This window comes from Zootoca vivipara, chromosome 2 (genome assembly GCF_965207765.1).
Source record: "Zootoca vivipara chromosome 2, rZooViv2.hap1.1, whole genome shotgun sequence".
Lineage (NCBI taxonomy): Eukaryota > Metazoa > Chordata > Lepidosauria > Squamata > Lacertidae > Zootoca > Zootoca vivipara.
This window is the reverse complement of record NC_142584.1, coordinates 96,471,252-96,487,634: the sequence shown is the minus strand read 5'-3', so window position 1 is coordinate 96,487,634 and position 16,383 is coordinate 96,471,252. Positions and strand designations below refer to the sequence as shown.

General features: G+C 39.8%; 1 protein-coding gene across 7 annotated transcripts in view; it reads left to right on the top strand.

Moving 5' to 3' along the window:
* The window catches only part of KBTBD8 (kelch repeat and BTB domain containing 8), a 22,892-nt gene extending 6,509 nt beyond the window's left edge, over positions 1-16,383 (top strand). For 3 of the 7 annotated variants that reach the window (XM_088662437.1, XM_088662438.1, XM_088662439.1), the window contains 5 exons: positions 586-796; positions 2,480-3,594; positions 8,757-8,902; positions 11,193-11,283; positions 11,734-16,383. In XM_088662437.1, coding sequence (XP_088518563.1) covers positions 648-796; positions 2,480-3,594; positions 8,757-8,902; positions 11,193-11,283; positions 11,734-12,197 — 1,965 coding nt within the window. In that variant the 5' untranslated portion in view covers positions 586-647 and the 3' untranslated portion in view covers positions 12,198-16,383. The remainder of the gene's footprint in view (positions 1-585; positions 797-2,479; positions 3,595-8,756; positions 8,903-11,192; positions 11,284-11,733) is intronic. The other 4 variants (XM_035106698.3, XM_035106697.3, XM_088662440.1 and 1 more) reach the window with 2 other exon arrangements.

Sequence of the window (16,383 nt, the reverse complement as noted above, 5' to 3'; positions counted from 1 at the left end):
ATTTAATTTTAGAAAATTCACAGAATAGTACTTTGAAGAAACCCTATGCCAACCTTGGAATTGCTGCTAAATCATTGAAGTGCTGATGGGTTAAGAAGCTGGCATGTTATTAAATTTACCAAAGTTTGCTTTAAAACAAGATCTGTGGTTCGAATGTGGCACTAAGCAAGCTGGGATCACAAAAAGTGAAACTCTTCCAAAAGTTGCAGTTCTTGTTGTAACAGGGATGTGAGTGGGTGGGAGTGTGCAATGCTGATGCTTTGCTTGGGCTTGTTCATGCTCATCCATGTGATGTTAAACCATGGTTTAATGTGTACTGAATCTCTTGCCTGAGAGATGTATAGAATTCTACCACAAGGTGACTGATGAAAAAGGAAATATATAAGCCTAGTATGTGTTGTAGCTTGTGTGAAGTCTTGGGAAGGCATCTTAATAATCTGCTCCTGTCTCCTTCAAGGTATAAGAACTAGTGTTCACAACATATAAAATATGACTCGTTTCTTGGTCCATGAAAACATGCAAGAAGATTGTGAGTCTTCTCTTTTTACTCTGTGCTAAGTTTTATTTGTTTCAATGTTTTACCAGAACCGAGCAAGTTCTCACAAATATTGAATGGCACTCCTGTTTCAAACACAGCCAGCGTTGGGATGGATCCCTCCCATGCTTGTAGCATTCTCCAGCAGCTCAAAGCAATGTATGATGAAAGACAGCTGACAGATATTGTGGTGGAAGTAGATCATGGGAAAACTTTTTCTTGTCATCGGAATGTTCTTGCTGCAATCAGTCCTTACTTCAGGTACATATTGACTAATATTTTGAGAGCAATGCATTATGTGTAATAGTTAATGTTCCATGCATGTTCTATGCATTTTCTTTTAGCTGTTGCATTCAATATTAATGTGCAGGGATTCGTTTAAGATTTAGGAACAACGGCAGTGGAAATTTGTGCATTACAAACTTCTGGATTGATTAATCATGTTTCCATATCAATATGAAATGTGATTTATTCATTTTCACCAAGACAGTTGCCTGGTTGACAGAAATCATGCCTAGGCTTTGTTTATGGTGCTAAGTTGTTAGGTCATAGCACATGAAAAGACAAGGCTTCTGATTGAACAAACATAAACCAAGAAAAATATGCCAAGGACTGCTTTCCACTAGGGAAAATAGGATCTCCTCCTTTGTCCACCAAGCTGTTCTACCACTAAAAGTCTGGAGAAGGCATATCTGTGTAAAAAACCCTAGACCTACCGTAAGATCTCTAGCCAGTTTCAGGTTCTGCACCAGTGCTACCACATTTCTCTCTATCCCTTCATGGGTTTGCCACTGTGTGAAACTGCAGACAAACAGGAATGCATCCAGTCTGAAATTGCTGGTGAAGGAAAGGAGATGAAATGAGGCAACTGAGTAAATGGGGACCATGTAAGTAAAGTGCAAACTATAGAACTCTCACACTGCAACCTAGTTCCTACTTGGTATTTGCACCATTGGCTCTTTGTGCCTGGGAAAGTGTGTCTACCCTTAAGTTTACTATACCAATTTTGACTTCTTCTTTTTGATCCCTAATAAAGAGGTATGTAGCTGGAAGCCTCTCTTCTGTTTCTTCCCCCTTTTGCCCATTATGTTGAAACAGACTGAAGTGAACAGTTTCAAAATAAGATGACTTTAGGCAATTTCAACAAAGCTGAATTATGCCTGCTAGCTCCTTCTACAATAATGTTTGTTACACAGAAAATCAGTTCATTTCATTTTTACCTCCTTACACTTCCTAGCTCAAGGAAGTTATGCATATCTTCAGTGGAAGAAAAAATGGCAAAACTGGTTGCTTTCAAGCCCCATGAGTATTTTATATTGCATCAAAACTAATCCAACTTGGAACAGTAGAAACTGCTTGTACGCTTAAGAACTTTATTAATTTAATCGTTTAAATCAGGGGTGGGAGGCTCTTTTTCTGTTGGGTCATTCACTGTGCTGAACCTAGGCTTGGCAGTGTGGGTATGGCTGCCTGTTTATGATAGGCAGTTACTCTGGTCATATATGTAGTTGCAGTCTGCTAATGCTGCTTCACAAAGTTGCATTGCTGCAATATGCAACTATAGCAGAACATTTGATTCATTACCACAGGAGTTAGACTATTTAGCATGAACTGCTGGGAACAGCCACGTAGGTGGCATATAATATATAGCTATTCACTGCAGTGGTTGCAAAAGAAACATTGCTTTCCTTGTGTTGCAATCCATGCCCTGAGCAATAGCATGCATATATGTATACCATCAGTGGATGGTGGCTCAATAAAAGTCAGAACTCTGTTCATATGTCTGAGTATATTGTTTGAGCCAGCAATCTAAGATTAGAAATGTGTCTTGTGTTCTACAAAAAACCCAAACTGATTAGGTAATTGTTAATACAAAGGTTAGCTTACTGTTGGCATGTTAACAGTAGTTCCTTATAAATAACTCTGCACATTTTCGTTTTGTAGATCAATGTTCACTAGTGGCCTTACTGAGAGTACCCAGAAAGAAGTTCGGATTGTTGGTGTTGAAGCAGAGTCCATGCATTTAGTACTGAACTATGCATATACCTCCAGAGTAACACTGACAGAGGCCAATGTCCAAGCTTTGTTCACTGCAGCTAGTATCTTCCAGATCCCTTCTATCCAGGACCAGTGTGCTAAATACATGATCAGTCATTTGGATCCTCAGAACTCCATTGGAGTGTTTATCTTTGCTGATCATTATGGGCATCAGGAACTGAAAGTCAGCTCACAAGATTACATTCGTAAAAAGTTCCTGAGTGTCACCAAAGAACAAGAGTTTCTCCAACTGAGGAAAGACCAACTCATAAGCATACTGGACAGCAATGATTTAAACGTTGACAAGGAAGAGCATGTCTATGAAAGCATTATAAGATGGTTTGAACATGAACCCAACAAAAGAGAAGTCCACTTGCCGGAAATTTTTGCCAAATGCATCCGCATGCCCCTGTTGGATGAAGCATTCGTAGAGAAAATTCCTCCCATGTTTGCACAGGCTATAGCCCAAAACTGTGTACAGAAAGGAGAAAGTAGTGCCAATGGCTATACCCAACGGCTTGGAATGACTGCTTCAGAAATGATCATCTGCTTTGATGCTGCCCACAAACACTCAGGAAAGAAGCAAACAGTGCCTTGTTTAGATTCCGTCACAGGGAGAGTGTTCAAACTATGCAAACCACCCAATGATTTGCGGGAAGTGGGGATTCTTGTGTCTCCCGACAATGACATTTACATTGCTGGAGGGTACAGACCAAGCAGCAGTGAGGTCTCCATAGACCACAGAGCAGAAAGTGACTTCTGGATGTATGATCATTCAGGCAATAGATGGATCCCTAAGACTCCACTGCTTCGTGCCAGAATAGGCTGCAAACTGGTTCATTGCTGTGGTAAATTGTATGCAATAGGTGGCCGGGTGTATGAAGGAGATGGGCGCAACTCCCTGAAATCTGTGGAGTGTTACGATGGCCGAGAGAACTGCTGGACAGCTGTCTGTCCAATGCCTGTAGCAATGGAGTTTCATAATGCTGTGGAATATAAAGACAATATCTATGTTTTACAGGGTAAGATGCTTTGTGTCCCTATGGTATATGTGTGGGAGCATCTACAAGTGGAACGTTTCACAGAAAAATTCTCATTCAGGCCTTTACTTCTGAATAACTTTATTGAGGGTTATAGCTTGTATAAAGGAAGGTTTCTGCTTATGTCCACCTAAACTGTAGTCAAAGGGAAGTTAATTACTTTGTGACCTATGTATTGCCTGCTTTTTTATCTTGGTAATACTAGTTTGTATCCATTGCTTAGCATTTGTTTGACACATACCGTCAGTAGTTATTACTTGATGGAGGAGAAAAATGGCACTGTGTGTAGTTGATGTTACAACATATTCCACTACTTAAAAGTTATGGTAGAATGTGCTGGGACTGCTGTCCACACCACAAAGTGAATGATTTCAGGAAACACGAGCAGCAGCATTTGCTCGGTGGCCGAGTACATGGCTTGCATGTGGAGGGTCCTAGATTTAGTCCCTGACAATACTAGTGAAAAGGACTTTGGGTAGCAATGCTGGGAAAGACCTGTCACTGTGTGAGGACCTGGGAAGTTACTGTCATTCAGAAAAGACTAGTCTGGTTAGGTATAAGCAGTGATGTGGGGTGGAACATTATCCAAAATGGACAATTTGTCAGAATTATCTAGTGCTTATCTTTTCCTTGGAAAATATTCCATTTCATAAGTTCATTAGTAACAGTGATCGGATGCCAGTTGCAAATACAATACAGTCGTACCTCAGCTCCCGAATTATCGAAAACCGGAAGTGAGTGTTCCGGTTTTTTAATGTTCTTTCAGAAGCCAAACATCCAATGGGGCTTCCAATTGGCTGCAGAAGTCAATTGGAAGCCGCACTTTGAAAGTTGAATAGTCTTCAGGAACAGATTCTGTTCGACTTCCGAGGTACAAGTGTATTATACAAGTGTGGGAGTACAAAGTTGTTGATTTTCTTTGTTAAATGCAAGTAAAACACACTAAATTAGGTCACTCTCTAGGGCCTGAGAAAATTATCAGTGCATATTATCTTACGCAATTTTGCCTAATTTGCATTGAGATTTTTTTTCCAGAAACCTTGCATCACTGGATATAAGGAAATTCTGGATCTTCTATGCAGCACTTGCCTCTGCATATGATTCTGTGATTTCTGCTCCCACTCCCCCCAAGTATTCTTTTTTCTATTCATAAATAAGGGGAGCCAGAAATAATTAGTTATGGATGGGAAGGAATAAACTAGTCATCCTCTTTGCTTGCCTATTTTCCATCCATCCATCCGATCCTTCTTATGCATATATACCCCAGTGTTGCCCCTACCAACAGAGCAGCCATCCTCATGTCACCAAACCCTTGGCTTAAGTGGAATTGCTGTTTCAAATCACGCTGGAGGCTGCTTCTATAGAAATGGCTTTTAGAGGAGCCTTGTGATTGATATTGAAGCAAACCTAGTTAATCCAGGAAATCCCTGGATTTGGTAGGAGTGTCCTGGAGATACATGGAGATCTATAACATAACAAGATAAGAGTGTGTGTGGAAATGGGAAGGTGAAAATGGCTTAAATTAATAGTAGGATAAGATGCATCTGACATTTTTATGGGATTTGATGCTCCTTTCTAAAGCATCAGCAGTTTCTCCCTTTTTTCCCTAGCTTTATTGTGCTGCTTCAAAGAGAGACAATAGCAAGACAGGCAAAAAAAGGTCAGGTAGATGTATTGGAAGACAGGAGTGCCTGGCGTGCTCTGGTCCATGGGGTCACAAAGAGTCGGACACGACTAAACGACTAAACAACAAGAAGATGTAGCTTCTTTTCTGTCTTGGAGGATTCGTAGCACATAACATTTGAAGTCCCTATTGCTGATAAAATCTGGTTCAGTCCCACCTCTTCCGTACTCTTAACATTATGCAAAGTGTCTGTAGTGAGGTGGTTCCTGTAGTGAGGTGGAAAGGGTTAAAAAAGAAGCAGAATTCCTGGGAAATTTTGTTTTCCTATTACAATGGGCCTGCTGCCTGGGACAAGGCAAAAGACATTTAGACGAATACTTCTCATTCTTCCCTGCCCTGTATAATAATAATAATAATAATAATAATAATAATAATAATAATAATAATAATAAAAATTATACCCCACCCATCCGGCTGGGTTTCCCCAGCCACTCTGGGCAGCTCCCAACAGATTAAAAACAGAATAAAAAATCAAATATTAAAAATTTCCCCAAACAGGGCTGCCTTCATACTTGGTCAGGGGTGGGGCACTATGGCCCTCTGGATGTTGGATTAGCACTCCCATCATATCTGTCCATGGGCCATGATGTAAGTTAGGAGTGCAAACAACCTCCAGAAGGCTGAAGATTTCCCATCTTTCATTTTTTAAACTGGTTTTTAATTTCAAATAATAAAACATACCCGTACAAGGAAAACTTAGAGCTTAGCGGTTGTACAGAAAAGAAAGAAAAATAGCAGCTGATGGTTGTTGTAGTTTTAGACATTCCAAGAAAGGCAATAATATGAAAGTGTCTCTATACAGTGGTACCTCTACTTACAAATAACTCTACTTACAACTTTTTCTACTTACGAATGGAGCTCCGTCCGCCATCTTGGATGCGGTTTAGATAGATTTATTCCACTTACGAATTTTTAGATAGGGTTGCTTCGACTTACGAATTTTTTCTCCCAATGCATTCCTATGGGATTCGACTTACAATTTTTTTCGACTTACAAATGTGTGTTCGGAACACATTAAATTCGTAAGTAGAGGTACCACTGTATAAGGTTCTATGAATAGACGGAGGGTGAAAACCAAGTTCAATTGTCTTAAGAAAGTTAATAAAAGGCTACCATGTTCTGTGGAAGGTGTGAGTCCGAGATCAATATTCCTTTTGTGAAATGGTTAATTTATCCATAAGCATGATGCCCCATACTTGCAAAATCGAGGCTTCAAAAAGATTTACATTTAAATAATGCAAATAGCTGCAGTTAATAAATAGAGGATGAGGTCTTTATTGGTTATGTTCTTAATCCAGGGGGTAAAATAGAATCATAGAGTTGGAAGAGACCACAAGGGCCATCCAGTCCAACCCCCTGCCAAGCAGGAAACACCATCAAAGCATTCCTTACATATGTCTGTCAAGCCTCCGCTTAAAGATCTCCAAAGAAGGAGACTCCACCACACTCCTTGGTAGCAAATTCCACTGCCGAACAGCTCTTACTGTCAGGAAGTTCTTCCTAATGTTTAGGTGGAATCTTCTTTCTTGTAGTTTGAATCCATTGCTCCGTGAAAGAAAAGAAAGTAGGGCTAATTTTGAGTCCGGTTGCAGTGTTTGTCCCAACATCTGATTAATGTTTGTAGAACTTTTCCCCAAAAGGGAATAATTTTGGGGCAAAGCCACCACATGTACTAGAGAGCAAGGCAAATTGCATTCTTGCCAGCAAATGTTGGATGTTTTAAGTTTCTGTTGTTGTTTAGTCGTGTCCGACTCTTCGTGACCCCATGGACCATAGCACGCCAGGCACTCCTGTCTTGCACTGCCTCCCATAGTTTGGTCAAACTCACATTAGTAGCTTCAAGAACACTGTCCAACCATCTCGTCCTCTGTCGTCCCCTTCTCCTTGTGCCCTCAATCTTTCCCAAAACATCAGAGAGTTGGCCAAAATATTGGAGTTAAGATTAAGTCTATATAATCTGTCTGGGCACATGTACTAGCGATGTGCTTTTCTCGAGTTCTAATTGAGATGGATCCAAGTGGTAGCTTATCCCAAAATTGTTCCCAGAGTTGAAACAAAAAATTAAAAAAAATCCTTCCAGTAGGACTTTAGTTTGTCATTCGTATGAGATTGCGTGTGCATGCACACGAGTTGTTACTTTAAGTCTCAAAAATCTCTTCCGCATTTTAGTCTTCATGAAGTGAGAAGAAGGATAGTCAATTGTGTGAGGTTTTTATATAGTTGGAAGTTGATTCCCTTTCCCAGAGGGTTGGTTGAGTTGAGTAGTTGCTCAAAACTATTTAAGCTGTGTAATGCTGATTTAGAAAATTTATAATGTGTATCTCCAACCAGCCACCTGGTATATCTCCCAATTTAAAATTTATTTCTGGAGCTGTAAAGGGCTTTTGATAAATGTAGAAGATTCTGAATTTATCTAATCCCACTGTTTCCCATTTTCCAAATGAGCCTGATTTGGCTGCTGTGCACAAGGAAGAATGTTGAGTTCTTAGGACTAAAGGAAATCAAAAGGTAAATGTTTCGGTCTCCCTTCCATGTGGTCAAATCCGATTTTAGAAATGGGTTAATAATGTCTTCTGATGTCTTGTTCATTTTCTGATAAGGGAGTGAATGCATAAAGTCTTGACATGTATCATCCTCCTTTTTTAACCATGGGACCTGGTCTGAGCCTTGTATAATCAAAAGAATATTGTGTAAGTAAGGGAGCAGAGTCCTTCTATTTTTTTTAGGTTAGGTATTGCTTTTCCTCCTTTCTTGACTCTATAAAGGGTTTTATGAGGTAGTTGAGGTTTCTGGTTTGCATGAATAAAATTTAGTATATTTTGGCCAATTAATTAACATGAGAAATGAATTGCTAAGCTCTGAATAAGGAAAGATTGTGCAGTAAGAGCATCATTTTTGCTAAAGAAACTACCCGGCCACGAGAATGTAAACTTAGTCGATTTTTTGAGCATTGTTAATTCTTTTCTCAAGGCAGTAAAGTTCATTTTTTCTAGTTTTGATAGATTCTTAGATATATTCACTTCCAGGTATTTAAAGTAGATATTACAGAGATTCAGGCCAGTTGTTTGTGCTAGTGCATTTGTAGGCTTGGCGGGGTGTACATATACATAAACTCAGATTTGGTGAAGTTAACAGTGAATCCAGATATCTTGCCATATATAGCAAGTTGGTGCATAACAGAAGGTAAAGAGGCTTCATAATCAGAAAGAAATAATACTTTGGCATTCCCCCCCCCTATCTTGAGGAAATTTCACTTCAAACTTCCCCTCCCCACTGCAAAAGAGGGAGTCAAAAAAGTTCATACCAGAGGACTAGCATTGCTAGGACCCTCAAACTGTTTTTAAACTTAAACCATTTTAAAACTTGATGAGAACTATTTTCAAGAAAGAAACTGTTTAGAGGAGGGTGTTGCATTTAAATGTCCTTTCTGTTCAAAATACTAAATGTTTTATTGCTGCAGCTCTTCCTGAGAACATGTCAAGTAATGGTTTAGACTCTAGAGGGCCTCTGAGCCTAAGAAAAGTGCCTTTCCTGCTGAATATTTACACTCATGCAAAAAAAGGTGCAGAAAAGAAAACCTCTAATCACACTCTTGAAAACCTACAGGTGAAATAATAATACTATTCAGTCTCTTCTCTCTGCCTGTGCTCTACTGCCTGTGCCATGCAACCTATCCCCATTAGTAGCTGGGCTTTGCCAATGGGAGAACCTCAGGTTAGCAGGAGTCAAGAAATTTAATGAGATAAAGGGCTCACTTCAATAGGGAAACATTCAAAGGACATCTACCAATGGTAGGGAACACTTGGAAATGTGGTTTGCAAAACAAATTGGAAAGTTTCTGACAAAGTACAGCTAGATCAGGCATAGGCAAACTCCAGCCCCCCACTGGTCCTGTTAGGGATGATGGGAATTGTAGTCCCAAACATCTGGAGGGCCGGAGTTAATGCCTGAGCTAGATAATCTACATGTGTACTGAAAGCTAATTTGTCTACTTTTGATATAAAGAGGTTAGACCTTGCTGGAGAGGTGCTCCAAAATAGAGACTCTGGGTCAGCACCTGTTAACCTGGAATATTTTGAACTTTCCCAGGCAAGTGGGAAAGTAGCTATTATCAGTCTCCATTAAATCTGTAGTAAAACAGCACAAAGAGACTTATTTCAACACTGATGTTCAAAAGTAGATGTAGAACAGAATAAAAAGTAAAAAGGTTGATGTGAGTGCAAAGGTTTGTGTAAATGTCTTTAGAAACCATGGTTTATCTTGTCAATGTATTGTTGTTGTTTAGTCGTTTAGTCGTGTCCGACTCTTCGTGACCCCATGGACCATAGCACGCCAGGCACTCCTGTCTTGCACTGCCTCCCGCAATTTGGTCAAACTCATGTTCGTAGCTTCGAGAACACTGTCCAACCATCTTGTCCTCTGTCGTCCCCTTCTCCTAGTGCCCTCAATCTTTCCCAACATCAGGGTCTTTTCCAAGGATTCTTCTCTTCTCATGAGGTGGCCAAAGTATTGGAGCCTGAGCTTCACGATCTGTCCTTCCAGGGAGCACTCAGGGCTGATTTCCTTAAGAATGGATAGGTTTGATCTTCTTGCAGTCCATGGGACTCTCAAGAGTCTCCTCCAGCACCATAATTCAAAAGCATCAATTCTTCGGCGATCAGCCTTCTTTATGGTCCAGCTCTCACTTCCATACATCACTACTGGGAAAACCATAGCTTTAACTATACGGACCTTTGTCGGCAAGGTGATGTCTCTGCTTTTTAAGATGCTGTCTAGGTTTGTCATTGCTTTTCTCCCAAGAAGCAGGCGTCTTTTAATTTCGTGACTGCTGTCACCATCTGCAGTGATCAAGGAGCCCAAGAAAGTAAAATCTCTCACTGCCTCCATTTCTTCCCCTTCTATTTGCCAGGAGGTGATGGGACCAGTGGCCATGATCTTGGTTTTTTGTCAATGTATTAGCTTTACCCAAACTCTTATTGCACTGGTATTATTGATTGAAATTGTTTTAAACTGTTTTTAATACTGTACTCGTTGCAATCTGTCCTGGGACTTTAAGGTAAAAGGCATGATTATGAGGATCATAGAATCATAGAACTGTAGAGTTGGAAGGGACCACGAGGGTCATCTAGTCCAACCCCCTGCCATGCAGGAATCTTTTGCCCAAGACCCATGACCCATGGCTTTTGCTCAAACCCATGACCCTGAGATTAAGAGTCTTATGCTCTACCGACTAAGCTATCCCAAATGATGAGGATGATGATGATATTCCTGTGAGTTTCAGCAAAATGTATGCTGTTCCAGGAGTCACATGTCTGAAAATGAATTACCATAATGTGGGAAATCTTAACTGTTTTCTACCTAATTAGGTTCTACATGGTGAAGTGCACACCACTCAGATAGGTATGCTATGGACAGCTCTCTATAGTGGACAAAGCTGATAACTGGTTTTAATGAACAGCAGTGTTCATAGAATTCAGTGGTATTTAGGTAGCCCATGTACGGTTGTCACCTAAGTTAATGCAACTCACCTCTTAAATTGGGATAAATGAGTTTTCACCAGCATGTTTAATATATAAGGAAAGCACAACAATTACTATTTTAGTGATTTAAATTCAGTTTCGTCCAACTTCCTAGATGAGGCTTCCTCAACCTCGGCCCTCCAGATGTTTTTGGCCTACAATTCCCATGATCCCTAGCTAGCAGGACCAGTAATCAGGGATGATGGGAATTGTAGTCTCAAAACATCTAGAGGGCCGAGGTTGAGGAAGCCTGTTCTAGATAGTCAGAAAAGCCTATCTAAGAAATTGGATGTGGTTTTTTTTATCACTGTATGAAGCAATACTGTAGAACCTGTTGTTGTTGTTGTTGTTGTTGTTATTATTCTTTTGTCATTTAGTCATGTCCGACTCTTCGTGACCCCATGGACCAGAGCACACCAGGCACTCCTGTCTTCCACTGCCTCCCGCAGTTTGGTCAAACTCATGTTGGTAACTTCGAGAACACTGTCCAACCATCTCGTCCTCTGTCGTCCACTTCTCCTTGTGCCCTCAATCTTTCCCAACATCAGGGTCTTTTCCTGATGGAACCAGTAGCCCTCCAAATGTGGTTAGAGTCCAAACTCTCATCAGGCCTTGGCAGCATGGCTGATAGTTGGGGATGCTGAAGGTTGTGGCCCTCTGTTGTTGGGTTGCATTAGGTATATATTTGGATATCTAACATAAAAGCAGCATTTCTTGCTGAGTAACCATACACAAGTCCTATAATAATTGTATTTTAAAAATCGATTAAAAGTTTGAGACTCTTAACTAGGGCAACATTGTGATGAGATGTCCTTTGGAAAGCCAGAAAGGGAAATCTCTTATTTTGACTTCGCCCACTGTCATCTTAGAGCACACTGTAAGTCTTACGCTTTGGTCTCTCTTCCTTTCTCTCCCTAGGAGAATTTTTTCTCTGCTATGATCCCCGAAAAGATTACTGGGGTTTCTTAACTCCTATGACTGTGCCTAGGATCCAGGGTTTGGCAGCTGTCTACAACAACTCCATATACTATATTGCTGGAACCTGTGGAAACCATCAGCGTGTGTTTACCATAGAGGCCTATGACATTGAGTTGAACAAGTGGACTCGAAAGAGGGATTTCCCGTGTGACCAGTCCATCAATCCATACATTAAACTCGTCGTCCTCAAAAATAAACTTCATTTGTTTGTCCGAGCTACTCAAGTCACTGTTGAAGAACACGTCTTCAGAACCAGCAGGAAGAATTCTCTTTATCAGTACGATGAAGTTACTGACCAGTGGCAGAAGGTGTATGAGACCCCAGATAAGCTCTGGGATCTTGGACGTCATTTTGAATGTGCTGTTGCTAAATTGTATCCACAGTGTCTTCAGAAAGTTATTTGACTTCTTCTGTGTCCCCCCCCTCCTTTCATTGGTAAAAGGCCTTAGTACTTTGGTATTTAATGGTAGCAGAAAAATCTGTTTTTAAAGGAAAAAACCAATTCAATTCTGTCAGTATTTAATGTGAGCTGAAATGGTTGGTGGTTTGTTTTTTGGTTTTTTACATGGGGATGGGTGCTCTTTAAAGGTTGCAGTGTGGAGAAGGGAATTAGTAGTTTAGTTTCCTAATGGGTGTTTTCCTGCGGTGAAAGGTGTGGGTTACAAAGTGCAATTATCAGCATTTTCTTTGCTAGAGTCATTTGATCATGTTGTTTCAGAGTGACAGTTTGACTAAAAGCAAGAGTAGGTGGATTGGGGTAACGCAGAGAGCAAAATCTGACATGAATAGCTGAAGTGAAGAGAGCAAGTTTGAAGTGACTTATTTAAAATACGGGTAAAATCTGAGGCAATATCACTAGTTTGCTGTTTTAGATTCAGTGACACTAAATAGACAAGTTCCTGGTCCTTTTACCTCTTCCATATGTATAAAGGTACTGAAATATTTATGTTTATAAATTATGGTAGCTACTGCAGAAATATCAAAATTTGCAGCAGAACATGAGCTACCACCTTGAAAAACACCTCCTTTAGGTGGCTGCATCACTCCTTTTCTGTGAGTTTTAGTGTGTTTGATTGTCTACTCTTGAACTTCCAGTGGCATCAGAAGAACCATTTTCTGCCAATTAAATGTATAGCTTCAAAAGCAGTTGAACACGGTCACTCCATAAAGGGCTTAAACCCAATGGTGCTAGCACATTTTTAATACTTGCAAGTTTGAAATGGGTCAAACGGGACTGCTAATTTAAAGCACTCCATTAGTATTAATGTCTCTAGTCTTAAGCATGTATCTTAGTGCTTTGTATATGAGCCTCTATTTTATTTTGACTTTTTCTTGTGAAATTTGTTCTTGCGTAGAATAAGGATAGGCAAAGTATTAATGTCTGTTAGTTTGGGGAGAGTTGTTCCAGCTTTTAGAAGGTTAAGCGCTGAATGCACTTTTTTGTCCATCCTCCAATAAGACTTAACAGTGTAGTTTGTGACACTCCTTGTCAACAATAATAAGTTGAGTTAGGCTGCACTTATTTTCCCACTTACCTTGGAGTTAACTCCATTGAATATGGAATAACTTAATTCCACATAAGCATGCATAAGATTGTATTGTGTGAGAGCTGGCTGTTGGGAAAATAATGCTGAGCCATCCTTCAAAAATATGGCGTATTAACTCATCACCTTATGTTTCCTTCTGTTGCCGTTTTGGCATGTGCTTGTCTTTGCAGCTGACAAATTCTCATGAAACAATGGTTTCCCCCAGTCAGCTTAATGTAGAAGCAGTTCTGGCTTTTGCCAGTACCGTTGGATCCTTCTAACTGTCACCTGATTTTAAGCACTCCAGTTATTTGTGGAATAATGTGAAAGTTTGCACTACTGAGCTTTCTTTGTGCTCCAAGGGTAGCCACTTTAGGAAGTCCAGACATAAAAGCTTTTGGAACAGAGTAAGAATCCAGTACATTGTGACAAAGCCCTGGTGTTTTAAACCATGGTTAAAAATAAACTCTGGCTTAATGCGAATGAGCACTGTGCCCTTTCACTTGGTGAGTTCCTGCGGTACTGCTGGGAGGCAAGTTTGTCATGATGTCTAAACCTGGGCTGGTGGTCTGTTTCTCTCTAAACAAACAATAATTGGAAGCCAACGTTTTGTTACTGGCTTGCTACTCCTGCTTTATTCTGGAGGAAAGAAAACAAGGAGCCTGTGTTCAGTTGTTATAATAACTCTAGGTTGCTTACCAGCAGCACCGTGGAAATGGGGGAAGAATAAACCAAGCACTGCATTAGCAAGCATGCTGCTCATTTATGTTAAGCCATAGTTGATATTTTTCTTTTACTTAATGTCAAGTACAGACCAGGTCTAAGAAGACTTTCTAGCTTTTCATCTGGAGTGACTAAGGATTTGTTAACATCTCTTTAGCATCTAAGCGTTAATAGTAGGCCTCTTACTGGTGATAACTTCCGAGGGAGGTTGAGGAGCATGGTTGCTCAAGAATGAAACATGCCCTGCTTTCATCTTGATCCAATTTAAGTTCCACTTTGAAAGATGGTGATCGGCCTTATACCCAAGGATGATAACTACTTCTGACTTAATAGATACTCATGTCAGTGAAACTGTGGTTTAAAGAGATTACATTTAGAATATTGAGTAAATTTCAACTTGTAATCCCCAACACGTTTGTGCTAACATGATCCCACTTGAGTTTGTACGTTTTAAATCTTGCACAATATATTGAACACAACTGTGAAACTGAAAGGACAATAAAGCCTCGTTCTGTTGCATACCTCATCTTCCAGAGATTCAGCAAGAAGCCTTTTGTCTTTGGGTTTCTTTATGTACCGTGCTCGAGGTACAGTGACCTGAACATAAGAGACAAAATGTGTGCATCTGTCATGATGTCTTTATATTTCCCCCCCCCCCCATTGTTGTCTCTTAACAGCATTGAGAGGTCAGGCTAGTAAACGATACAGGCTGGGTAACTAAAAAACTAATGCTTTTCTTCACTTCGCGAAAGTCCATAACTCTACATTGCCACAATGATGCTTAATCTGTGGAGTAGCAGTGCTGCAGAATTGTGTGCAAAATAGTCTGTATGCCTACAGCATCTAATCTGCACCTTATTCTCTGTGTAGCCAACTGGAGATGTGAATTGGTGCTGCAGTGTGTCTGAATGGCTCAGCAGTTTCCATTCAGCATGACAAGGTTGTCTTGTTTGCTCATGCTGTTAAGAAATAGCGATGGAAAAAGAATGAAGGACAGTGAAATGTTCCCTTGATAGTTTAAGATGAACCCAATACTTCAAATGGTAAGGTGCAGACAGTCTAACGCCTTAGATGCGAGTTCAAGTGCTTCTCTAAAAGGCTAAGACTTCGATGTCTTAAGCATAGTTTCTGTGACTAAATTCTGAAATAAGTTAATGGTGGGGATACTGTTCACACATATCCAGTTGCTTTCACATATTTAACTATTCTAAATCCTTAGTTGGCTATATTTGCGCTGTTGTAAGCCTCTTAGCTGCAAACTTTCTGAAGCACCCTCCCATAAAAGTTGTTAGTATTTTATTTTTTACAAAGGTGTTATGTGTCTTTCAAAAAAAAAGTTCTGTTGAAAATCTTTACAAGACTTGTTGCTGCTTTTTGACAATCTCCTGTATTTATTTAGTAGAAATGTCAATCTGACTTGAATTTTTTTTTTTAAAAAAAGTTTAAGTTAGCAAATGACCCTGTCATGTGATGTATAGAATATGCTGTGGTTAATTCTACAGTAGGTTTGTTCTTAATTTTCATTTTTATCTGCACTAAATACAAAGATCTTTTTTGTTTAACCATTCACACTGGGGGTTGGGGGTTGGTCGTAGCGTGCTTGAAAGCTAACTCTTGAATTTTTTTGCCATGGGGGTGAAATACACTGAGTCTTATGCATGAATAATTTAAGCAGTTAATATTAACCAAGACGTTTTAGTTGTTTACATGCTTCTAAATTATCTAGTGAAAATTGTCAGTACGTATAAAACTTGCTTTTTAAAAAATCCGATTTTTAAAAACGAACCCTGCACAGCATGAGAACAGACGGCAAAACTGTACTTGTGCTAAACTCTGCAGGGCTATGTTTGATCTATCTGCCCTTTTTATTGTTCTTCTAGCTTAGCTTCTTGAGACATTACTTTTCCATTTAAATGTTTTTTTTGTGTGTATGTGTTTTTTGAAACAGACTGGGGAAAAACGATCCAAGTTTTATTCCAAAACTTTTTGATTTGAAGAAACACTCCACCAAGTGCATACTCCATTGCTTGGCCTCACAGAAATAAAAGCGGTGCTGTGAGGTGGTGCTGCCTGATGGGCTGCCTGCCCAACCCAACTACAGCTGGCTTTGTTGTGTGTGCGGTGCATGTAGTTTGCATAATATCAAAACTCCTTGCGTTCCAAAACTTGTTTAGAATTGGCATCAGAAGTTCAGTGCTCAGGTATGTTAGTAAGAAGTACTGTAGTCCTCTGAGGGCAAATGTGTGGATTTTTTAAACATTTTGCCATAATTGCACAATTTTTTGCATTTTTACTTAATGTCATGTTCATTTTTTCTTATAATAAACCTGTTCAAATATGA